At 46.1% G+C, this 24204-nt stretch overlaps 2 protein-coding genes across 5 annotated transcripts in view; both read left to right on the forward strand.

Moving 5' to 3' along the window:
* Nucleotides 1-24204, forward strand: part of LOC111528918 (zinc finger protein 468) — a 183006-nt gene that overhangs the window by 156999 nt on the left and 1803 nt on the right. Inside the window, exons 1-4 of one of the 3 annotated variants that reach the window (XM_023195800.3) lie at nucleotides 4911-4959; nucleotides 8272-8359; nucleotides 14800-14926; nucleotides 22151-23922. In XM_023195800.3, coding sequence (XP_023051568.1) covers nucleotides 8345-8359; nucleotides 14800-14926; nucleotides 22151-23577 — 1569 coding nt within the window. In that variant the 5' untranslated portion in view covers nucleotides 4911-4959; nucleotides 8272-8344 and the 3' untranslated portion in view covers nucleotides 23578-23922. Of the gene's footprint in view, nucleotides 1-4910; nucleotides 4960-8271; nucleotides 8360-12010; nucleotides 12074-14799; nucleotides 14927-22150; nucleotides 23923-24204 lie in introns of those variants that run through there. The other 2 variants (XM_023195801.1, XM_031934793.1) reach the window with 2 other exon arrangements.
* The window catches only part of LOC111528915 (zinc finger protein 28), a 163364-nt gene that overhangs the window by 94758 nt on the left and 44402 nt on the right, over nucleotides 1-24204 (forward strand). The window contains exon 1 of one of the 2 annotated variants that reach the window (XM_023195794.3): nucleotides 8272-8359. The exons of the other annotated variant lie outside the window; for it this stretch is intronic. Within the exon in view, the coding sequence (XP_023051562.1) occupies nucleotides 8345-8359 (15 nt within the window). The 5' untranslated portion in view covers nucleotides 8272-8344. Of the gene's footprint in view, nucleotides 1-8271; nucleotides 8360-24204 lie in introns of those variants that run through there. 2 annotated transcript variants of the gene reach the window in all.

Below are 24204 nucleotides of genomic sequence, written 5' to 3' on the forward strand. Positions count from 1 at the left end.
GGCGCCCGCCACCTCGCCCGGCTAGTTTTTTGTATTTTTAGTAGAGATGGGGTTTCACCGTGTTAGCCAGGATGGTCTCGATCTCCTGACCTTGTGATCCGCCCGTCTCGGCCTCCCAAAGTGCTGGGATTACAGGCTTGAGCCACCGTGCCCGGCCTTGGAAAAACTATTAAACAGAATCCTAGGAGAGCTAGAATGACAAAGTTTAAGTCCAGTAAACCTAGCCAGACGTGCTCCTTACTGCTCACACATGAGTCACGATCTTAAGATGTTTACAGTTAAGGAAAGCAGCTTAATAGTACCTGCAAGAACAAACTCCTACAGAAACACAATGTCCACATGACCCAATATCCATGACAATGTATGCTTCTAAGATAATTACAGTCATGCTTTCAAGTACTTGCACACTAAAATACCATGGATGGCTTTTTTTTTTTTTTTTTAAATGCAGTTTCACACCTGTCATCCAGACTGGAATGCAATGGCACAATCTCGGCTCACTGCAACCTCTGCCTTCCGGGTTCAAGCAATTCTCCTGCCTCAGCATCTTGAGTAGCTAAGATTACAGGCATGTGCCACCACGCCCAGCTAATTGTTGCATTTTCAGTAGAGACGGGCTTTCACCATGTTGTCCAGGCTGGTCTCGAACTCCTGACCTCAGGTGACCCCCCGACTTCAGCCTTTCAAAGTGCTGGGATTACAGGTATGAGCCACTGCGACCAGTCAAGGATAGCTTTAAATCAACAAAATAATAAGTTTTGTTAGACTGTCAACTGACCAGCAGGTAGATATATCTTAGTTTTACCTAAGCGCCTATGTAAAAAAAACTTAGGCCGGGTGCGGTGGCTGATGCCTGTAATCCCAGCACTTTGGGAGGCTGAGGCGGGAGGATCACGAGGTCAGGAGATTGAGACCATCCTGGTAACACGGTGAGACCCTGTCTCTAGTAAAAATACAAAAAATTAGCTGGGCGTGGTGGCGCGCACCTGTAGTCCCAGATACTCAGGAGGTTGAGGCAGGAGAATGGCGTGAACCTGGGAGAAGAAGCTTGCAGCAAGCGGAGATCGCACCACTGCACTCCAGCCTGGGTGACAGAGCGAGACTCCATCTCAAAAAAAAAAAAAAACAAAAACAAAAAAGAGGAGGCATTTCCTTTGTTTTTGAGGACGCCCTGCTGTGTAACTGGTAGTGTGTTTTTTGTTTGTTTGTTTTTTGGGGTTTTTTTGTTTGTTTGTTTGTTTCTGAGATGGAGTCTTGCTCAGGCGTGAGCCATTGCACCCAGCTGTATTTGTTATTATTATTTTTATTATTTATTTTTTGTTTTTGAGATGGAATTTCACTCTTGTTGCCCAGGCTGGAGTGCAATGGCGTGATCCTGGCTCACCACAAACTCCGTTTCCTGGGCTCAGGCAATTCTCCTGCCTCAGCTTCCTGAGTAGCTGGGAATACAGGTGTGTGCCAACAGGCCAGGGTAATTTTTGTATTTATAGGAGAGATGGGGTTTCTCCATATTGGTCAGGCTGGTCTCGAACTTCCGAGCTCAGGCCATCTGTCCTCCTTGACCTCCCAAACGCTGGGAGTACAGGCTTCAGCCACTGTGCCCGGCCTGAAGTGGTATTTTTTAGAGAGTAACTAAATCTTTTTTCAGCTTAATGACCCAGAGATGTATTTCTGAAGGACTTGGGAGCACTCCTTGTAAGGCAAACTACAAGGAAGATAGTACCTATATCTCAGTAGGAAGTTAAATAATTCAAACATCAAATATTTCCAATTTAAAGCTATGGACATTTAAATAATTCTCAGCCTTGAGAGGAGTGTGGTCATGCAAACTGAGTCCAATGGCATGCAGGCGCAACTTGTAAGAATTTTGCGGGCCAGGTGCGGTGGCTCACGCCTGTAATCCCAGCACTTTGGGAGGCTGAGGCTGGTGGATCACTTGAGGTCAGAAATTAGAAACCAGCCTGGCCAACATGGTGAAACCCCGTCTCTCCTAAAAATACAAAAGCATTAGCCAGGGTGGCGCACGCCTGTATTCCCAGCTACTCAGGAGCCTGAGGCAGGAGAACTGCTTGAATCCAGGAGATGGAGTTTGCAGTGAGCCAAGATCGTGCCACTGCACACCAGCCTGGGTGACAGAGCAAGACTCCGTACCAAAAAAAAAAAAAAAAAATGCAATAAAATTTAGTTTCCTAATACCAATTAAAAAAGAAACTATTTTCCTGTAAATAATTAGGAAGACTAAGCAGCCCCAGAGATAAGACCTCTTGGCATCATTGTCCCTTCTTCTGGAGTGATAAAGTAACCTTCCTTGAAGTGTATCAATCCATCACCAGTCAAGTTGCTGCAGCCTATGCACTGGTCTTGAATGGAAAATATGATTCTGCTAAAGCTTCTCTTTCCCTGTATGTGAAACCTTAACAGTCTCTGCTTGGGAACACGGGCCCCTTCATTTGGAATTGAGGTTTCCAGGTGGCTATCCTCAAGCTTTGTGTTCACATAAACTCTATAATTAGTCATGTATTCTAAATTTTATTATTTACTGCTGACATCAGTCCCTGTCGGATTGTAGGAGCCTCACTAGAGAGGGCACCTGTCGCCACGTTGTAAAACTCACACTTGTCAAAAAGACGTGGGTTAAAGTATTACCCCTCCCTCTACATGAAGCTAATTAGCTGACACAAATGGTCACCTCCATTACCAAGTAGAGCCACGATGAACTATGTGTGACCAAGGGTGTTGTCAAGCCCTCTTCCCTGAGGACTGATTAGTGTTTATCTTGAAAACATGTACTTAATGGGTTGCATAGAACAGTGAAGTTTTTTGTCTTTTCAACCTCTCAGGTCTTTGCCTCTATTTCCCAGCACATTCTGGTCTAAGGCTTATTTATTAATAAGATGGTTTTTATTTCTTTCTCTTTTGTCGTGAAGATGATTTCTCATTTCGGGGAATATTTTTTAGTTTTCAATTGTATTTTCACAACATTTAAAAAGCAAAGTAAAGAGTATTGCCGGGCGCGGTGGCTCAAGCCTGTAATCCCAGCACTTTGGGAGGCCGAGACGGGCGGATCACGAGGTCAGGAGATCGAGACCATCCTGGCTAACACGGTGAAACCCTGTCTCTACTAAAATACAAAAAATTAGCCGGGCGTGTTGGCGGGTGCCTGTAGTCCCAGCTACTCGGGAGGCTGAGGCAGGAGAATGGCGTGAACCCGGGAGGCAGAGCTTGCAGTGAGCTGAGATCTGGCCACTGCACTCCAGCCTGGGCGACAGAGCGAGACTCCGTCTCAAAACAGAAAAAAAAAAAAAAAAAAAAAAAATTTTAAAAAAAGAAAAAAAAAAAAAAAAGAGTATTTCTTGGACCAGGCACAGCAGCTCACTCCTGTACTCCAAGCACTTTGGGAGGCCTAGGCCGGCGGATCACTTGAAGTCAGGAGTTCGAGACCAGCCTGTCCAACATGGTGAAAGCCCATCTCTACCTAAAATACAAAAATTAGCCGGGCATGGTGGTGGGCGCCTGTAATGCCAGCTCTTCTGGAGACCGAGGCAGAAGAATCGCTTCAACCCAGGCGGCAGAAGCTGCAGTGAGCCGAGATCTCGCCACTGCACTCCAGCCTGGGCGACAGAGAAATACTCTGTCAGAAAAAAAAAAAAAAAAAGAAAAATGTAAATAAAAAGGAGAAAGTAATAGATCTCTTTTACAAATGTGCTGGGACAACTAACTGGATATTCACAAGGAAAAGGGTAAGGTATCCCTATCTCACGCAAGGAATTTTTTTTTTTTTTTTTTTCTGAGACAGAGTCTGGCTCTGTGGCCCAGGCTGGAGTGCAGTGGCTCGATCTCGGCCCACTGCAAGCTCCACCTCCCGTGCTTCACAGCATTCTCCTGCCTCAGCCTCCTGAGTAAACTGGGACTATAGGCGCCCGCCACCACGCCCGGTTAATTTTTGTATTTTTTTTTTTTTTTTTTTAGACAGAGTCTCGCTCTGTCGCCCAGGCTGGAGTGCGGTGGCCAGATCTCAGCTCACTGCAAGCTCCGCCTCCCGGGTTCACGCCATTCTCCTGCCTCAGCCTCCCACGTAGCTGCGACTACAGGTGCCCGCCACCACCCCTGGCTAATTTTTGTATTTTTTTAGTAGAGATGGAGTTTCACCGAGTTAGCCAGAATGGTCTCCATCTCCTGACCTCGTGATCCGCCCGTCTCGGCCTCCCAAAGTGCTGGGATTACAGGCGTGAGCCACCCTGTCCTAATCAAAATTTTATTTAAAAAAGAAAAAGAGAGAGAGAGAGCAGCGGGAGGGAACGTTACTTTGTCGCCCAGGCTGGCCAGGACTCCCGGCTCAGCGATTCTCCCGCTACTGCTTCCTCAGTAGCTGGGACCTCAGCCTCCCACGCCCATGCCCGCATCCCTGGTGTGTTTAAGCAGCAGGTAGTGACCTCACTCCTCCTTAGTCTGCGCATTCCGTCCTGCATCCCAGGCGGTGGTCCTAGGGAAGTCTCTGAAGCTGAGCACTGGTTGGCTCTCCCTCCCGAGTGAATGGAGAATAGAAAGGGAGAGGATTTCTATTCTGTCCCGTGGACCGTCAGCATGAAATCGTACGTTCCACCCAGGCAGGGCTTTGCCTTTTACGTTCTGGTTTGCATCCTCCTTCCAGATTATTCCAGGGCATTTGAATCATCCTTCTGCCTTCCTGGCTGCTCCCGCCGCCAAAACCCTGAGAACGGGCTGGAAGGAGGCTGAGAGACTCACAGGTCCCGCTCCGGCCCCGCCCTCTGCCCGTTCTAAAGGGCAAGTTCTCTCCGCTTTGCCCCCGCCCCTACCTCACCCAGGCTCCCGCCCACACCTCACTCAGGCCCCGCCCACCTCCTCGTTGGCTCCACCCAGGCTTGGTTTCTGTCTTGCGCGCCCAGATTCGCGCAGACCAGGAAGCGGATCCGGTGGAGCGACGGTCACACCGCGGCGGTGAGTTTTGCTCTGTGTTGTATTAAGTCTGCGCTCCCCAGGTCTCCGGCGCTTCTGTACATGGAATGTGGGGTCCCCACAGACCTGGAAGTTCTCGTCTTCCTTCCTTCACTCAGAGCAAATGGAGATGTTGTCCTGGGAGTCCGGAAGTCCCTTCCTTTTAGGTTTAAAGTCGCCCTGAGGAAAAAAAAAAAAAAAGTCGCCCTGAGGCTGGTCCCGTCCTCGGTCTTTCTGCTACAGAGCAGCGTATACACTTCCTATGGCGTAGTTTTCCTGCTCAAAACCGTTTTTTGACTCCTTCCGCACTGCGCTTTTTAAAGTCCTCACCCGACAGGTGTATTCCCTCCCTGCGCGTCTCCTACCCTCACCCTCCTCAATTCCTGGAGCACAGCACCGTGACCCCAGCCCCAGGGAGGACGCGTTCTCTGTCTGGTCCGGGGATCCTGCCGATCCCCCGCCTTGTCCGAAGGCGTCGTTGCCCCCCACCTCCCTCCTCATGCTGGGCCCTGCTGCTACCCAGGTCTTCCCTCCGCAGTCACCGCTTCCCTTGAGCCTGCGCTGTGGAGGTGCCGGGTGCCTGTCCTGTGATACGGGGTGTTCTTGCCTGCCCAGATCCAGCTCCTGGAAAATGCGCTCCTCCGAGATGCCGGCATCTACTCCAAACCCTCGTGTGATTGTGTGGGCAGCGGGATCAGGAGACAGAGGGAGGGACTGAGAGCAGTAAAAACCAGAGACAGAGAAAAGCAGAATGAGGAAGACCCATAACAGATGGCAAAGTAGAGGATGGTGAGGGATTTGTGAAGAGACAGCAAAAGTGGAAAAAAGAAAGCAGGAGGAGAAAAGCAACTGCAGAAATGTAGAGAACAGCTAGCTGTGCAGAGATGAAGGACAGACTGCAAGGTAGTGAGGGGCAGCAAAGAGGGAGGCTCAGAGTGAGAGAGAGAAAGGAGGAGGGATTTGGAGCCGGGGCAGACAGAGCAGAGTGGTGCTGGTGGCAAGGAGAACAGAGGGAGAACCACAGCAGGGAGGACACCTGGGGATCTGGGGTGCCACACTGGGGACAGGGGGTTATAACAGGGAAGAGAGAATTTAACAGGGAGAACAGAGGACACGCAGAGATGGGAGAAGAGGCAGAAATCTATGGAGATTGAGGACGATCTAAAGCTTGGGGAGAAGGAGCAACAAGAGGTTAAATAAGTTATGAGGATGGAGCCTGGGTAATTTTTGTATTTTTAGTAGAGACAGGATTTCACCATGTTGGCCAGGTTGGTCTCAAACTCCTGACCTCAGGTGATCCACCCACCTCCATCTCCCAAAGTACTGGAATTACAGGTGTGAGCCACCGCAGCTGTCCACTCATGTATTCTTGATTGAAAAATTTGCTTATGTCTTAGTGCTGACATAACTGACATAGCTGACCCTGTTTCCCTGTTTCCAAGGTCAATAGCTGTGTGTTTACACTTCTGCATTTTAAAAATGTTACTGAGATTTCCTTGTAAGGAAGAATTCAATGTTGGGTGTCAGTTTCATCAGAATCTTTCCAAAGAATTTTCTTTAACCCAGGTAGGTGAAAGATGCTTCTCTGATTTTAAGGATGGAATAAGACCAATCCGTCCCATTAGCCCTTCCAGGCCCCATGTAAGAATTCAGGCACATCTTCTCACTCATCTCAGACCTTCTCAGGGTAACTTGGTGAAAATGTTTCCCAGTCTGACCCCAGTGAGCCTCCCTGCAGCTTGGTGATGAAGGGCTAGACCAGAAAAGCTCAACCTGAGTGATCCTGACCCCTGAAATGATTGGCAAAATAGAGGCGGTGTGTGGGCATGGCTTTTTCTCTGGGAGAGGGGAGTGCCCGGTTGTAATTAGAATTTTCCATGGGATGCAGTAACCCAAAAATGAAAAAAAAATAAAAAATAAAAACTCAGAAAAATGGAAGAAACAGAGTGGTAGACTCAGAAACAGAGACCATCTTCGGGGCCTTTCTCTGTATGAGGATATCACAGCGAAATCTAAAGCATGTCGTGTCAGTCCCTGGCAGGGAACCCTCCACCGGCTTCCCGGGTTCCCCAGGACAAAAGCCCAGCTCCTCACTGTGGCTCCACAGTCCTGTGTCCAGGGCCCCTGCCAGTGTCCAGCCTCCTCCTGGGAGCTTGCCCGCATCTCCTGACTCCCTCTGCCCTGATCACATTTGCTTTTCTCTTCTTTCAAATATCAAAATCCTTCCTGTCTCAGGTCACTGTCCCTGCTCTTAATCTATGTTTCTAAATGAAGATGGCCCTGTCCCTTTCTCCTTCAGGTCTAGGCTCAGAGATGCCTCCCATGGCCTCCCACCCCCATCTGAAGTTCCCTCTGCCCGTCAGTGTCTGTCACATTACTCAAGTTTTCTTATCTCTGTGTCAATCTTATCAGAAATGCACTTTTTTTTTTTCCCCAAACAGACTCTCACTCTGTCCTCCAGGCTGTGAGTGCAGTCTTGTGATCTTGGCTCACTGCAACCTCTGTCTCCTGGGTTCAACTGATTCTTCTGCCTCAGCCTCCCAAGTAGCTAAGATTACAGGTGTGTGCCTCCACACCCTGCTAATTATTGTATTTGTATTTTATTTTATTTTTGAGTCTTACTCTGTCGCCCAGGCAGGAGTGCAGTGGTGCGATCTCAGGTCACTGCAGCCTCCACCTTCCAGGTGCAAGAAATTATCCTTCCTCAGCCTCCTGAGTAGCTGGGATTACAGATGCCCACCAAACCTGGCTACTTTTTGTATTTTTAGTAGAGACAGGGTTTCACCATGTTGGCCAGGCTGGTGTTGAACACCTGACCTCAAGTAATCCACCCACCTCTGCCTTTCAGAGTGCTAGTATTACAGGCATGAGCCACCGCGCCTGGCCCAGTTTTTATATTTTTAGTAGAGACAGGGTTTCACCATGTTGGCCAACCTGGTCTCAAGCTTCTGAGCTCAAGTGATGCTTCCACCTCAGCCTCCTAAGTAGCTGGGACCACAGACACACAGACGTGCACCACCATACCTGGCTAAGTTTTTGTATTTTTGGTAGTTTTCCTGAAGGGAAGCTCATCCCAGCCCAGCTCCCCACTGCTGCAGTGTGTGTGTGTGTGTGTGTGTGTGTGTGTGTGTGTGTGTGTGGGCTTCTCCAGGAGGGGAGCGGGAGTTTTCCTGTAGGAATTTTTTGTTCCTGGTGCAGTGGGCAGCAGAAGGGACCATATTTCCTCAGGGTGATGTATCCTGTGTATGTGTCATTGTGTTACAGGGAGGGGATGTGTTGATTCTGAGCAATAAACAGCGTATTTTTAACATTCAGGATTGACTTCTAAAGACTCTTGGTATGTGAGGAAGAAACTCGGAAGAGGAAGAGGAAAGCAAAGGAGTCAGGGATGGCTCCTCCTCAGGTGAGATGATATTCTCGGTGGATTGTTCTGTCTCCTTCCTTTTAGAAACCGTGGGGCTTGGAGTTGGGAATCTTCTCTGAGTCTGAAGCGTCCTGCCTGACAGGTTTGCTCACACTCACCCGTGCCTTCCCTCAGTCCCTCTCATCCCGCTTAGATTCCATCTCCTGTGACCCAGTGACATGAACTTGGGAAGAGGCGGCACTGGGCATGGGCCTGGGAAGGGCTCACACCAGACATGGATGGAGACGAGATGAGGGTCCCGTGGTGTCAGGGCTGTTGGGCAGCAGGGATTGTTCAGGGGCCACATCTGGATGCTCTGTCAGCTCTCTGTGGACCAGGAGTAGGGCAGCTGCCAATGAAAGTCACGTATTAATGAGCACAAAGTACGTGGTAAATTCTAGAAAAGGAGACCAATAAAGGAAAATCTTTACTCCCTGATTTTGTACCACATTTTTAGGTAATTGAGTGAGTTACTGTGTTTCTGACTCCAAAAATCTTACTAATTAGAATGGAAAGTTCATACATAGACATGAATGATACATGAATGATTCCTTTAATATTATTATTATTATTATTATTATTATTATTATTATTTTTGTTGTTATTACTTGAGGCAGTATTTTGTTCTTGTTGGCCAGGCTGGCGTGCAATGGCACGATCTCAGCCTCCGCCTCCTGGGTTCAAGCAATTCTCCTGCCTCAGCCTACGAAGCAGCTGGGATTAAAAGCATGTGTCACCACGCCCAGCTAATTTTGTATTTTTAGTAGAGACATGGTTTCTCCATGTTGGTCAGGCTGGTCTCAAGCTCCCGACCTCAGGTGATCTGCCCACACTGGTCTCTTAACATGCTGGGATTACAAGTGTGAGCCACTGTGCCTGGCCTATTCCTTCATTATTTTAAGAATATGAAATCAGTGTAAATAATAGGAGGAGATTCATTAAACTATTCTTAGCACATGAAGCTCATGACGACGGTGGTGTTACTGTGGAGAGGCTTGTGAAACAAGTGTTTTTGGTAAAAATGGTTACAATTTTTCTCAAATATGAGAGTAGTAGTTCTTTTTTATCCTAGAGGATAAAGCCATATTCTCATTCCACCTATTATTATTATTATTATATTCTGAAATGGAGTCTTGCTTTGTTGCCCAGGCTGGAGTGAAGTGGCATGATCTCAACTTACTGCAACCTCTGCCTCCCAGGTTGAAGCGATTCTCCTGTGTCAGCCCACCTAGTAGCTGAGATTATAGGCGTGCGCCACCACGCCCAGCTAATTTTTTTGTACTTTTAGTGGAAACGGCGTTTTACCATGCTGGTCAGGCTGTCTTCCAACTCCTAACCTCAGGTGCTCTGCCTGTCTCAGCCCCCAAGAGTGCTGGGATTACAGGCACAAGCCCCTGTGCCCAGCCCCACCAGTTATTATTACATATAAATTGTTATATTTAAACATCACATGATGTATATATTTGTTTTGTGATAAGTCTCCAAGCAAAGCTTCAGCTTAGGCCCTTGGCCATAAGGCATCTCCTTTCCTTGTCACATCCCTCATCCTCCTTCCAACCTCCCTGGGGAGCCACTACTGTCAGTTCTGTGTTAGGTGTCGGAGCAAGTCTCATACACGTGTATTTCTGCATCGTTATGAGACTTTATTTTATTTATTTACTTATTTTTTTTGAGACAGAGTCTCACTCTGTCACCTGGGCTGGAGTGCAGTGACCGGATCTCAGCTCACTGCAAGCTCCGCCTCCCGGGTTTACGCCATTCTCCTGCCTCAGCCTCCCGAGTAGCTGGGACTACAGGCGCCCGCCACCTCGCCCGGCTAGTTTTTTTTTTGTATTTTTTAGTAGAGACGGGGTTTCACTGTGTTAGCCAGGATGGTCTCGATCTCCTGACCTCGTGATCCGCCTGTCTCGGCCTCCCAAAGTGCTGGGATTACAGGCTTGAGCCACTGCGCCCAGCCCGTTATGAGACTTTAAAAAAAATTCTGGGCCAGGCGTGGTGACTCACGCCTGTAATCCCAGCACTTTGGGAGGCCAAGGCCAGCGGATCATGAGGTCAGGAGATTGGGACCATCCTGGCTAATATGATGAAACCCTACTAAAAAATACAAAAAATTAGCCGGACGTGTTAGCGGGCGCCTGTAGTCCCAGCTACTTGGGAGGCTGAGGCAGGAGAACGGCGTGAAGCTGGGAGGTGGAGCTTGTAGTGAGCCAAGATCTTGCCACTGAGCTCCAGCCTGGGTGACAGAGCGAGACTCTGTCTCAAAAAAAAAAAAGAAGAAAGAAAGAAAAAAGAATTCTGTTGTCAATTTAAAAAATTTTTTATTTTATTTTTTTACTTTATGTTTGGGGCTACATGTGAAGGCTTGTTACAGAGGTAAACTCACGTCGTCGGGTTTTGTTGTACCAATTATTTCATCACTCCAATATCAAGCCCAATACCCAATAGTTATTTTTATTTTATTTTATTTTAATTTAATTTAATTTTATTTTTTGAGATGGAGTCTCACTCTGTCACCCAGGCTGAAGTGCAGTGGTGTGATCTCAGCTCACTACAACCTCCACCTCTTGGTTCAAGCAATTCTCTGCCTCAGCCTCCTGAATAGCTGAGATTGCAGGCACCCGCCACCATGCCCAGCTAATTTTTTTGTATTTTTAGTAGAGACGGGATTTCACCATCTTGGCCAGATTGGTATTGAATGCCTGACCTCATGATCCACCCACCTCAACCTCCCAAAGTGCCGGGATTACAGGTGTGAGCCACTGCGCCCGGCTGTTATTTTTTATTTATTTATTTATTTAGAGACTGAGTTTTGCTCTTGTTGCCCAGGCTGGAGTATAATGGCATGATCTCAACTCGCTGTGACCTCTGCCTCCTGGGTTCAAGCGAGTCTCCTGCCTCAGTCTCTCAAGTAGCCGGATTTACAGGTGCCAGCCACCACGCCTGGCTAATTTTTGTATTTTTAGTAGAGACAGAGTTTCACCATGTTGGCCAGGCTGGTCTTGAACTCCTGTCCTCAGGTAATCCACCCGCCTCAGCCTCCCAAAGTGCTGGGATTACAGGTGTTAGCCACTGTGCCCAGGCCCAATAGTTATTTTTTCTGCTCCTCTCCTTCCCACTGCCAAAGTATCCTTTCCATCAAGGTGAGATTCCTCTTCAGTTAAACAAATCTTGCTAATTTTATATTTTTAAAACCTTTATAAATGTATATATATATACACACACAGAAATACACATACGTCTATACATATACATACATGTATACACATATACATACATATTTTGAAAATCTGGAGAAAACAACAACCCTTTCTATTAACATCTAATTTCTTGTGAGTCTATGTAGGTTTTATTATTGTTTTGGACATACATATACAAAATAGATTTTCATATTTTGAGTAATGCTGTTTTCATATATTTATTTTATTTTGAGACAAGGTCTCACTCGGTTGCCCAGGCTGGAGTGCAGTGGCACGATCTTAGCTCACTGCAACCTCCACCCCTCAGGCTCAAGCCATCCCCCAGCCTCTGCCTCTCAGGTAGCTGGGACCACAGGTGCCTCCATGCCTGGTTAATTTTAATTTTTATTTTTTGAGCGGAATCTTGCTGTGCAGCCCAGGCTGGAGTGCAGTGGTGTGATGTCGGTTCACTGCAACCTCTGCCTTCGTGGTTCAAGTGATTCTCCTGCCTCAGGCTCCCGAGTAGCTGGGAATACAGGTGAGTGCCACCACACCTGGATAATTTTTTGATATTTTCAGAAGCGACGGGGTTTCACCTTTTTAGCCAGGATAGTTTCCATTTCATAACCTCGTGATCTGCCCACCTCAGCCTCCCAAAGTGTTGAAATTACAGGTGTGAGCCACCTTGTCCAGCTGTTTCTTTTTTCTTTTTGAGACAAATTCTTGGTTCCCAGACTGGAGTATAGTAGCACAATTTCAGATCACTGCAACTTCTGCCTCACAAGTTCCAGTGATTCTCCTGTTTTAGCCTTTCAAGTAGCTGGGATTATAGTCACATGCCATCACCCGCAGCTAATTTTTTCGTATTTTTAGAAGAGGCGGTGTTTCAGCATTTTGGCCAGGCTGGTCTTGAATTCCTGACCTCAGGTGATCTGCCTGCTTCAGCCTCAGGGCACGCTGGGATTACAGACATGAGCCACCATGCCCAGCCCCACCAATTATTGTTAAATATATATTGTTATATTTAAACATCACATAATCTATATATTTGTTTAGTGATAACACTCCAAGCAAAGCTGCAGCTTAGGCCCTTGGCCATAGAGCATCTCCTTTCCCTGTCACGTCCTCCACCCTCCTTCCAGCCTCACTGGGGAGCCTCTACTGTCAGTTCTGTGTCAGATGTTAGAGCAAGTCTCATTCACATGTATTTGTGCATCACTATGAGGCTTTAGAAAAAATTCTGTAGTCACTTAAAAAAAGTTTTTTCCTTTTTTGAGACAGAGTCTTGCTCTGTCATTTAGGTTGCAGTGAAGTGGCATCATCTCAGCTCACTGCAACTTCTGCCTCCCAGGTTCAAGCATTTTCCTGCCTCAGCCTCTTGAGTAGCTGAGACTACAGGCAACCAACACCATGTCTAGCTATTTTTTTTATTTTTAATAGAGAAGGGGTTTCATTATCTTGGCCACGCTGGTCTTGAACTCCTGCCCTCGTTATTCACCTGCCTTGACCTCTTAAAGTGCTGGGATTACAGATGTGAGACACTGTGCCCGGCCCATAATAGTTATTTTTTCTGCTCCTCTCCTTCCTCCCACTCTATGCCCTCAAGTAGATCCCAGCGTCTGTTGTTTTCTTCTTTGTGTTTTAGTAAATGTTTGACTTTGATATTTGATCCTGCTGGTTGTGAATTTGCATTGTCGTCATGTTGGTGAACATGGCTAGCTTGCTCTTTGGCATCTGCATTGGAAATTGGCTGAATGACAACATGTGGGCCCTTTGCGATTTTTCCCAGCGTAAAGAGTGCCATAGTGGCGGCCTCTGCACACACCTGCATTCCTACAGATATCTGAAGATTCTTCCAGGTCAGGCACTTGAAAGGGTGATTGCTTCCCCTAGGATGGGGCATTTCCTGTTTTCTTAGATACGACAAGATTCCCCCCTGCCCGCAGCTGCCAAAGTATCATTTTCCAGCAAGATGAGATTCCTCTTCAGTTAAACAAAACTTGCTACTTTTCATATTTTTAAAAACTTTATATATGTATATACACATTCCCACACACGTGCACACACATATACATACAAATACATATATACACACACACGTATATATTTTGAAAATCTTTTATATTTTGAAAATCTGGAACAAATGATAACCTTTTTTATTAACATCTAGTTTTAGGCCGGGCGCGGTGGCTCAAGCCTGTAATCCCAGCACTTTGGGAGGCCGAGACGGGCGGATCACGAGGTCAGGAGATCGAGACCATCCTGGCTAATACGGTGAAACCCCGTCTCTGATAGAAAATACAAAAAACTAGCCGGGCGACGAGGCGGGCGCCTGTAGTCCCAGCTACTCGGGAGGCTGAGGCAGGAGAATGGCGTGAACCCGGGAGGCGGAGCTTGCAGTGAGCTGAGATCCGGCCACTGCACTCCAGCCTGGGCGGCAGAGCAAGACCCCGTCTTAAAAAAAAAAAAAAAAAAAATCGAGTTTTTTGTGAGTCTCCATAGGTTTTATTATTTTGTGAACCTATATATACACAATTGATTTTTGTACTTTGAGTAATTTTGTTTTCATGTACTTTATTTTATTTTGAGACGGGGTCTCACTTTGTTGCCCAGGCTTGAGTGCCCTGGCGGGATCGCAGCTCACTGCAACCTTCACCCTCAGGATCAAACCATCCTCCCTCCTTAGCCTTCCAAGTAGCTGGAACCACAGGTGCCACCCACAACGCCCAGCTAATTTTTTCTTTGGTTGAGATGGAGTTTCTGTTGCCCAGGCTGGAGTGCAGTGACGCGATCTGGGATCACTGCAACCTCTGCCTTCCGGGATCAAGTGATGATCCTACCTCAGCCTCCTGCATAGCTGGGATTACAGGCATGTGTCACTGTGCCCAGCCTATCTTTTACTGTGGACGTTGTCATCTTTTAAGACATCAGTTGTGCTCTCTCTCATCTAGATAATGAATGTCACTTGGTGTGTCAATAAAAGTTCCAAACATTTTTATAACAGGAACCCAACATGGATTTTTTATTTATTTCTTGTATTTTTCACAAACATAAGAAATGTATACTGAAAGTGTGTCTTGATTATACTCAAAGTGTAATAAAACACATCTGGTGAGGCGTCATGTGGTAAGAAATCCCTCACTTGGATTTGTCAGAACATTCTCTACAATTAAATCCCTGCTTTCCCCTCTCTTCTCTTCTCATTTTCTGTAAAGATAAGAACTCCTCCCATAGCCATTTGCTTAAAATGTGTTTTCATTTCAGGGTCTGTTGACATTCAGGGATGTGGCCATAGAATTCTCCCAAGAGGAGTGGAAATGCCTGGACCCTGCTCAGAGGACTCTGTACAGAGACGTGATGCTGGAGAATTACAGGAACCTCGTCTCCCTGGGTGAGGATGACTTCCCTGCTGGGGATGTGCCCTTGTGTGTCTTTGCATTTTCTCTTGTTGCCTTTTGGGAGCCCCATTGTTCCTTCACTAAAATAGAAGCCGTATTGATTTTGAAATGAAAAGCTTCGGCCGGGCGCGGTGGCTCAAGCCTGTAATCCCAGCACTTTGGGAGGCCGAGACGGGCGGATCACGAGGTCAGGAGATCTAGACCATCCTGGCTAACATGGTGAAACCCCGTCTCTACTAAAAAATACAAAAAACTAGCCGGGCGAGGTGGCGGGCGCCTGTAGTCCCAGCTACTTGGGAGGCTGAGGCCGGAGAATGGCGTGAACCCGGGAGGCGGAGCTTGCAGTGAGCTGAGATCCGGCCACTGCGCTCCAGCCTGGGCCACAGAGCGAGACTCCGTCTCAAAAAAAAAAAAAAGAAAAGCTTCATGATGTAGCATCTGGACTCACTGTCCCGTTTGTTTAGATGTTCTGTGTTCCTCTTGATAGCTCAGTGGGGGCTCCAGAAGTAAAGCAGGCATAAAACCTTATCGCAGCCTGGTCATGGTGGCTCACGCCTGTCATCCCAGCACTTTGGGAGGCCAAGGCATGTGGATCACTATGGGTCAGGAGTTTGAGACCAGCCTGACCAACTTGGAGAAACCCAATCTCTACCAAAAATACAAAAATTAGCCAGATGTTGTGGTGCATGCCTGTAATCCCAGCTCCTGGAAAGGCTGAGGAAAGAGAATTGCTTGAACCCAGGAGGCCAAGGTTGCAGTGAGCCGAGAACACACCACTGCACTCCAGCCCGGGTGACAGAGCAAGACTCTGTCTCAAAAAACAAAAACAAAACCTTTTGGCAGACTTTAAAGATATCCAGTTCCCTGTTTGCTTCTCCTGTGCTTTCAATTCAGTAGTTCTTGGAAGAGAGCTCGATGTCCACGTATTACATATTACAATGTTCCCTCAGCATTCAGAAGGAGGCAGTCAGTGGAGGAATTTGTGAAATATTTTCCTACATCCATCTGTAATGTCTTGTTTCCTACTGAAACATAGGGCTGGGGCTCTAGAAAAGCTCCAGCACGTCATGATCCTTTCTTTTTATAAGCAGGAGTCTCTGACCTGCTGTCTCCATGTTAGAGCAAGGGAAAGAGTCCTGGACCGTGGAGAGTGAAGTGAAAATAGCAACAAAATCCAGCTGGGTGGGAATGTATTACAGGTGTAAAGACAGGTAAGAGCTCAGATGGGCAGAGTGGAAGCTCCACCTTCCAATAGTGTGTGGGGAAACTCTACAAGTGGGAGAATTCTGTGGGAAAAGGAAAGTTTAAGTCCTGACATCCCTGAATGGACATCTTTCTGAAGGGGGCCTGCCCCTTCACACCTGTGGGTATTTCTCGTCAGGTGGGACGAGAGACTGAGTAAAGAAATAAGACCCAGAGACAAAGTATAGAGAAAGAACAGCGGGCCCAGGGGACCAGCACACTCAGTATGTGAGGACCTGCACCAGCACCGGTCTATGAGTTCCTTCAGTATTTATTGATCATTATTTTTACTATCTTAGTGAGGGGCGTGTAGCAGGGCAACATGTAGAGAGAAGGTCAGCGGGAAACGTGAGCAAAGGAATCTGTATCATGAATAAGTTCAAGGAAAGGTATTTTGCCTGGATGTGCACATAGGCTAGATTTATGTTTCACTTTACACAAACATCTCAACGTAGCAAAGAGTAACAGAGCAGTATTTGTGCCAGCGTATCTTGCCTCCAGCCATGCTTTTCTCCTATCTCAGAATAGAAGGAATGGGAATGGTCAGCTTTACAGCAAGACATTCCATTCCCAGGGACGAGCAGGAGACAGCCTTCCTCTTCTCTCAGCTGCACAGAGGCCTCACTCTTTCGCTCTTGCTCCTCAGCATAGACCCTTTACGGGTGTTGGGCTGGGGGACGTAAGGTCTTTCCATTCCCACGAGGCCATATCTCAGGCTGTCTCAGTGCGGGGAAACCTTGGACAATACCCAGGCTTTCTTGGGCAGAGGACCCTTGGGCTTTCTGCAGTGCATTGTGTCCCTGGTTTACCGAGAATGGAGAATGGCGATGACTTTTACCAAGCATACTGCCTGCAAACATACTGTTAACCAGGCACATCCTGGCCAGCCCTAAATCCCGTAAACCTTGATTCAATATAGCACATATTTCTGTGAGCACAGGGTTGGGGCTAAAGTTGCAGGTTAACAGCATCTCAAAGCAAAACAGTTTTTCTTAATATAGATTAAAATGGAGTTTCTTATGTCTTCCTTTTCTACATAGACACGGTAACAAGCTGATCTTTCTTTTCTCCACACTTTCTTTGTGCCTGTTTATGTCTCTGCTTTTACTTTCTTTTCTTTCTTTTTTAATGACAGAGTCTCACTCTGTGGCCCAGGCTACAGTGCAGTGGTACGATCTTGGCTCACTGCAGCCTCCGCCTCCCGGGCTCAGAGGATTCTTGTGCCCCAGATTCCTGAGTAGCTGGAACTGCAGGTGCTCACCACCATGCCCAGCTAATTTTTGTGTTTTTAGTAGAGACAGGGATTCACCATGTTGGTCAGGCTGGTCTCAAACTCCTGATCTCAAGTGATCCACCTACCTGGGATTCCCAAATTATAGGCATGAGCCGCCATGCCTAACCATTGTTATTATTTTAAATAGTTTTGTCCTTTAGTTCTTAGTAAACATGTAACAACCAGTGTCCATTCCTTTCAGTATGCAGAAGTGAAGTGCATTGTATAGATATTTGGGCAGGTTATTGTTGCAGGTATGTTAAACATCTTAAAGTTATAGCATAATAATGAAACTTAAAATTTCCATAACCTGGACATGTGCAGTGGCTCACGCCTGTAATCCCAGCACTTTGGGAGGCCGAGGTGGGCAGATCACCTGAGATCAGTAGTTCAAAACCAGCCTGGCTAACATGTCGAAACTTTGTCTCTACTAAAATTATAAAAATTAGCCAGGTGCAGTGGTGGGTGGCTGTAATCTCAGCTACTCAGGAGGCTAAGGCAGGAGAGTCGCTTGAATCTGGAAGGTGGAGGTTGTGGTGAGCTGATACCGCGCCATTACACTCCAGCCTGGGAGACAGAAAAAAAAAAAAAATCCATAACCTGCAAAAACTACTTTTCCACTAGAACTTTTTTTATTTATGTCAGAATTATTTCTGTGTATGTTGCATTTCCATTAACATATATGCACAGAATTTTTCATGCCTTTTATTTTAAAAAATATGAAAAAAAGTTTAGTTATGAAGAAAAGGTATATGTATGCCAGTTTCTGTATCTGTCCTTTTATTAGTTATGTATTCATGAGACAGAGTTTTGTTGTTGTCACCCAGGCTGAAGTACAATGCTGTGATCTCAGCTCACCGCAACCTCTGCCTCTTGGATACAACCGATTCTCCTGCTTCAGCCTCCCGGGTTGCTGAGATTACAGGCATGCACCACCACACCCACCTGATTTTGTATTTTTAGTAGAGACAGGGTTTCTCCTTGTTGGCCAGGCTGATCTTGAACTCCCGACCTCAGGTGATTCACCTGGCTCATCCTCCCGAAGTGCTGGGATTACAGGAATGAAAGACCATGCCTGGACTATCTGGTTTTTTTTTTGTTTACCTTCACTGGATAACTTTATTTATTTATTTATTTAATTTTTTGAGACAGAGTCTTACTCTGTCACCCCAGCTGGAGTGCAGTGGTGTGATCTTGACTGACTGTAACCTCCGCCGTCCGGGTTGAAGCAGTTCTCCTTCTTCAGCCTCCCGAGTAGCTGCGACTACAGGCGTGCGCCACTATACCCAGCTAATTTTTGTATTTTAATAGAGATGGGGTTTCACCATGTTGGTTGGCCAGGATGGTCTCTATCTCCTGAGCTGGTGATCCGCCCACTTCAGCCTCCCAAAGTGCTGGGATTACAGACATGAGCCACGACACCCGGTCTGGAGAACTTTTTATATGCTTGTGGGTTGGAGTTACTCTTTAGCCTTCTTTCATTTCTCTTTTTTTTTCTCTCTGAGACAGAGTTTCAGTCTGTCACCCAGGCTAAAGTGCAGTGGTGATCTAGGCTCACTGCAACCTCCACTTCCCAGGTTCAAGCAATTCTCCTGCCTCAGCCTTCCAAGTAGCTGGGACTACAGGTGAGTGCTGACACGCTGGGCTAATTTTTTGGTATTTTTTTTTAGTAGAGTCGGAGTTTCAGCTTGTCAGCCAGGATGGCCTCAATCTCCTGGCCTGGTGATCCTCCCACCTCAGCCTCCCAAAATGCTGGATTACTCACACGAGCCACCGCACCTGGTCTGTCTCAAGGTTTTTAAAACATTTTAGTGCTAGTAGATGGTTTCAAGTATTGCAAGTTTTACAGTACAGACTCTTAACTTCTTTAGTTTAATAAGATTTTTCAGCTTTTGGTGATGTTAATGATGAGATGCTTTTTTTCCTGTCTCTGTCATTTCACTGTCCTGTTAGAAATAGATTAGACTGGCCGGCCGTGGTGGCTCACCTCTCTAATCCCAGCACTTTGGGAGGCTGCGACAGGTTGATCACTTGTCAGGAGTTTGAGGCAAGCCTGGCCAACATGGTGAAACCCCGTCTCTACTAAAAATACAAAAATTAGCTGTGCATGGTGGCGTGCACCCATGATCCCAGCTAATTGGGAGGTTGAGGCAGGAGAATCCCTTGAACCCAGGAGGTGGAGGTTGCAGTGAACCAAGATCATGCCACTGAACTCCAGACTTGGCAACACAATTGGGAGGTTGAGGCAGGAGAATCCCTTGAACCCGGGAGGTGGAGGTTGCAGTGAACCAAGATCATGCCACTGAACTCCAGACTTGGCAACACAACGAGACTCTGGACTGAGGAGGGAGAATCACTTGAGGTAGGATAATCCTGCCGGTACACTCCAGCCTGGGTGATAAACCATGACTCCATCTCAAAAACAAACAAAAAAGGAAATAGCTTAAACTGGGAGGCTTCAGACACAGACATTTATTTCTCATGAATTTGCAAAGTGGGAAATCCAAGAGCAAAGTGCCAGCCACATTAGTTCCTGGTGAGAGCCTTCTTCACGGTTTAGCCCAGCCATCGTCCTGCCGTGTCCTGACATGGTGGAAAGAGGAACAGGAAATGAGCTGTTTACTGTCTCTTTATAAATGCACTGGTCCTATTCACGAGTGGTCAACACCCATGACCAAATCCTCTCAAAGTCCGCACCTGCAGGAACATCCTCTTAGAGAATACCAAATCTACCAAAGCTTATTTGAGAAGTAGTTATTTATCTTACTTTATTTTTTTGAGACAAAGTCTCGTTCTGTCACTGACGCTGGAGTGCAGGGGCGTGATCTTGCCTCACTGCAACCTCTGCCTCCTGGGTTCAAATGTTTCCTGCCTCAGATTCCCCAGTAGCTGGGATTACAGGTGTCTTCCACCATGCCCAGCTGATTTTCTTGTAGTTTTAGTAGAGATGGTGTGTCGCCATGTTGTCTGGGCTGGTCTTGAACTCCTGAACTCATGATTCACCCACTTCAGCTGACCAAAATGCTGGGATTACAGGCATGTGACACTGCACCCGGCCGTTAGCCAATTCTTGTTCCTGATAATGCTGTGTGTTTTCTTGACCTCATATATCAGAAGGTGATCTTAACATGTATTTCAGGTCTTACGTTGTGTACTGGTGGTAAGTACAAGTTTTGGCTTTTTTTCTTAAGAGGGAATTGTTTAGAATTCTTCAGTCTGTATAAATCTACTTATTATTTTCTTGCTTGTTTTATCCTGGGTTGCAATATTTGATTAATTGATTTTTATGACTTCACATTTGAATTTTCAGTATGTGGTATGCAATATAACTGACACACTCCCCCATTAATGTCACAAAGTGCCACAGGGTGCAGTGGCTCACACCTGTAATCCCAGGACTTTGGGAGGCCAAGTCGTGTGGATCACCTGAGGTCAGGAGTTCGAGACCAGCCTGGCCAACATGGTGACAACCCGGTTTCTACTAAAAATACAAAAATTAGCCGGGCATGGTGGCAGATGCCTGTAATCCCAGGTGCTCAGGACCTAAAGCAAGAAACTTGTGTGAGCCTGGGAGGCAGAGGTTGCAGTGAGCCAAGATGATGCCATTGAACTCCAGCCTGGGTGACAGAGCCAGACTGTATGTCAAAAAAACAAAAATATTAAAAATTAAAGTCACTATATGCCTGTTCCACATGGATATAGGTGATTTCGTAACAGTTATTCAGAAAAATATGGTATTAACATTTTCTTTTTTTTTTTTTTTTGAGATGGAGTCTTACTCTGTCGCCCAGGGTAAAGTAAAGTGGCACGATCTCAACTCACCACAATCTTTGCCTCCCAAGTTCTAGCGATTATCCTGCCTCAGCCTCCCAAGTAGCTGGGATTACAGGTGCCCGTGACCACGCCTGGTTACTTTTTGTATGTTTAGTAGAGATGGGGTTTTGCCACATTGGCCAGGCTGGTTGAACTCCTGACCTGAGGTGATCCATTTGCCTCGGCCTCCGGAAGTACTCGGATTACAGTCGCGAGCCACCACGCCATGCCTGTTTTTTGAGATGGAGTCTCATTTTGTCACCCAGGCTGGAGTGGAGTGGTGCAGTGTTAGCTAACTGCAACCTTTGCCTTTTAGCTTAATGCAATTCTTGTGACTCAGCCTCTGGAGTAGCTGGGAGTACAGGCGCTGGCCACCACACCTGGCTAATTTTTGTAATCTTTTCTTATCTTGTCAGTGCTCTGGTTATTTGACAATACAGAATTTCCACTAATTTTGGTTATTCTTACAGTAGCCTGAGGTGGATTATTTACCAATATAGTATATTGTGTGGTTCTTCAGCATTTATTTGTATACACTAAATATGCTGTAAATATGAAGGATATACATTTTTCTCTGATGTGGCAGTGATAAGTGTGATACGCTGTAGGATCACTGTGGAAAAATACTCCTTACTTTAGACTTATACATGTTTGTGTCCTGTCAGTGTTTCATCATAATATTGGGAATAGGCTTCCATAGAAATGATTTGAAGGACATGTAATCGCCCTTTATTTATTAAAGAATCTTACTCCTTTTGTGTTCCTAAACTTTGAAGCTCATATTTGGGAAGTTGAAAATAAGTATTGTTTTTTCTGTGATATTTACACATTTCAGTATTGTATACCATCTGTACTTAATTGGAAACCTATTGGTGTTTAAATTTTGTAGATATCTCTTCCAAATGCATGTTGAAGACGTCATCAACAGGGAAAGGCAATACAGAAGTGATCCACACAGAGACATTGCAAAGACAAACAAGTCATCACACTGGAGAATTTTGCCTCCATGAAACTGAGAAAGACATTCATGACTTCGACTTTCAGTGGAAAGAAGATGAAACAAATGGCCATGCAGCACCCATGATGGAAATCGAAGAGTTGACTGGTAGTACAGACCGATATGATCAAAGGCATTCTGTAAACAAGGCTATTAAAGATCAGCTTGGATCAAGCTTTCATTCACATCTGCCTGAACTGCACATATTTCAGCCTGAAGGGAAAATTGGTAATCAAGTTGAGAAATCTATCAACAATGCTTCCTCGGTTTCAACATCCCAAAGAATTTCTGATAGGCCCAAAACCCTTATTTCTAGTAAGTATGGAAATAATTCCCTCCATTCTTCATTACCCACACAAAAATGGGAAGTACACATGAGAGAAAAATCTTTCAAATGTATTGAGAGTTTCAAATCCTTTAATTGTAGCTCACTCTTAAAAAAACACCAGATAACTCACTTAGAAGAGAAACAATGTCAATGTGATGTATGTGGCAAGGTCTTTAATCAGAAGCGATACCTTGCATGCCATCGTAGATGTCACACGGGTGAGAAACCTTACAAGTGTAATGAGTGTGGCAAGACCTTTGGTCACAATTCATCCCTCTTCGTTCACAAAGCACTTCATACTGGAGAGAAACCTTATGAATGTGAAGAATGTGACAAAGTTTTCAGTCGCAAATCACACCTTGAAAGACACAAGAGGATTCATACTGGAGAGAAACCATACAAATGTAAGGTTTGTGATGAGGCTTTCGTGTATAATTCATACCTGGCAAAGCATACTATACTTCACACTGGAGAGAAACCTTACACATGTAATGAATGTGGCAAGGTTTTTAATCGACTATCAACCCTTGCACGCCATCGTAGACTTCATACTGGAGAGAAACCTTACAAATGTGAAGAGTGTGACAAAGTTTTCAGTCGCAGATCACACCTTGAAAGACATAGGAGGATTCATAGTGGAGAGAAACCATACAAATGTGAAGAATGTGACAAAGTTTTCAGTCGCAAATCAAACCTGGAAAGACATAGGAGGATTCATACTGGAGAGAAACCTTACAAATGTAAGGTTTGTGGCAAGGCTTTCCAGAGGGATTCACACCTGGCACAACATCAGAGAGTTCACACTGGAGAGAAACCTTACAAGTGTAATGAGTGTGGCAAGAACTTCCGTCAGACATCATCCCTTATAATCCATCGTAGGCTTCATACTGGAGAGAAACCTTACAAGTGTAATGAGTGTGGCAAGACCTTCAGTCAGATGTCATCCCTTATATACCATCATAGACTTCATAGTGCAGAGAAATCTGAATAGTGTAATGAGTGTGGCAACACCTTCCATCACCAATCAACCCTTGTAGATCACAGGGCCATTCATACTGGAGAGAAACCTTACAAGCGTAATGAATGTTTCAAGGTTTTTAATCAAAAAGCAACCCTTGCACATCATCATAGACTTCATACTAGAGAGAAACCTTACAAATGGGAGGAATGTGACAACGTGTTCAGTCATAAATCAAACCTTGAAACACATAAGAAAATTCACACTGAAGAGAAACCATATAGATATAAAGTTTGTGACAAAGTTTTTGCATATAATTCATACCTGGCAAAACATACTAGAATTCACACTGGAGAGAAACCTTAGAAGTGTAATGAGGCCGGGCGCGGTGGCTCAAGCCTGTAATCCCAGCACTTTGGGAGGCCGAGACGGGCGGATCACGAGGTCAGGAGATCGAGACCATCCTGGCTAACACGGTGAAACCCCGTCTCTACTAAAAATACAAAAACTAGCCGGGCGAGGTGGCGGGCGCCTGTAGTCCCAGCTACTCGGGAGGCTGAGGCAGGAGAATGGCGTAAACCCGGGAGGCGGAGCTTGCAGTGAGCTGAGATCCGGCCACTGCACTCCAGCCTGGGCGGCAGAGCCAGACTCCGTCTCAAA

This window comes from Piliocolobus tephrosceles, chromosome 21, assembly GCF_002776525.5.
Source record: "Piliocolobus tephrosceles isolate RC106 chromosome 21, ASM277652v3, whole genome shotgun sequence".
NCBI lineage: Eukaryota > Metazoa > Chordata > Mammalia > Primates > Cercopithecidae > Piliocolobus > Piliocolobus tephrosceles.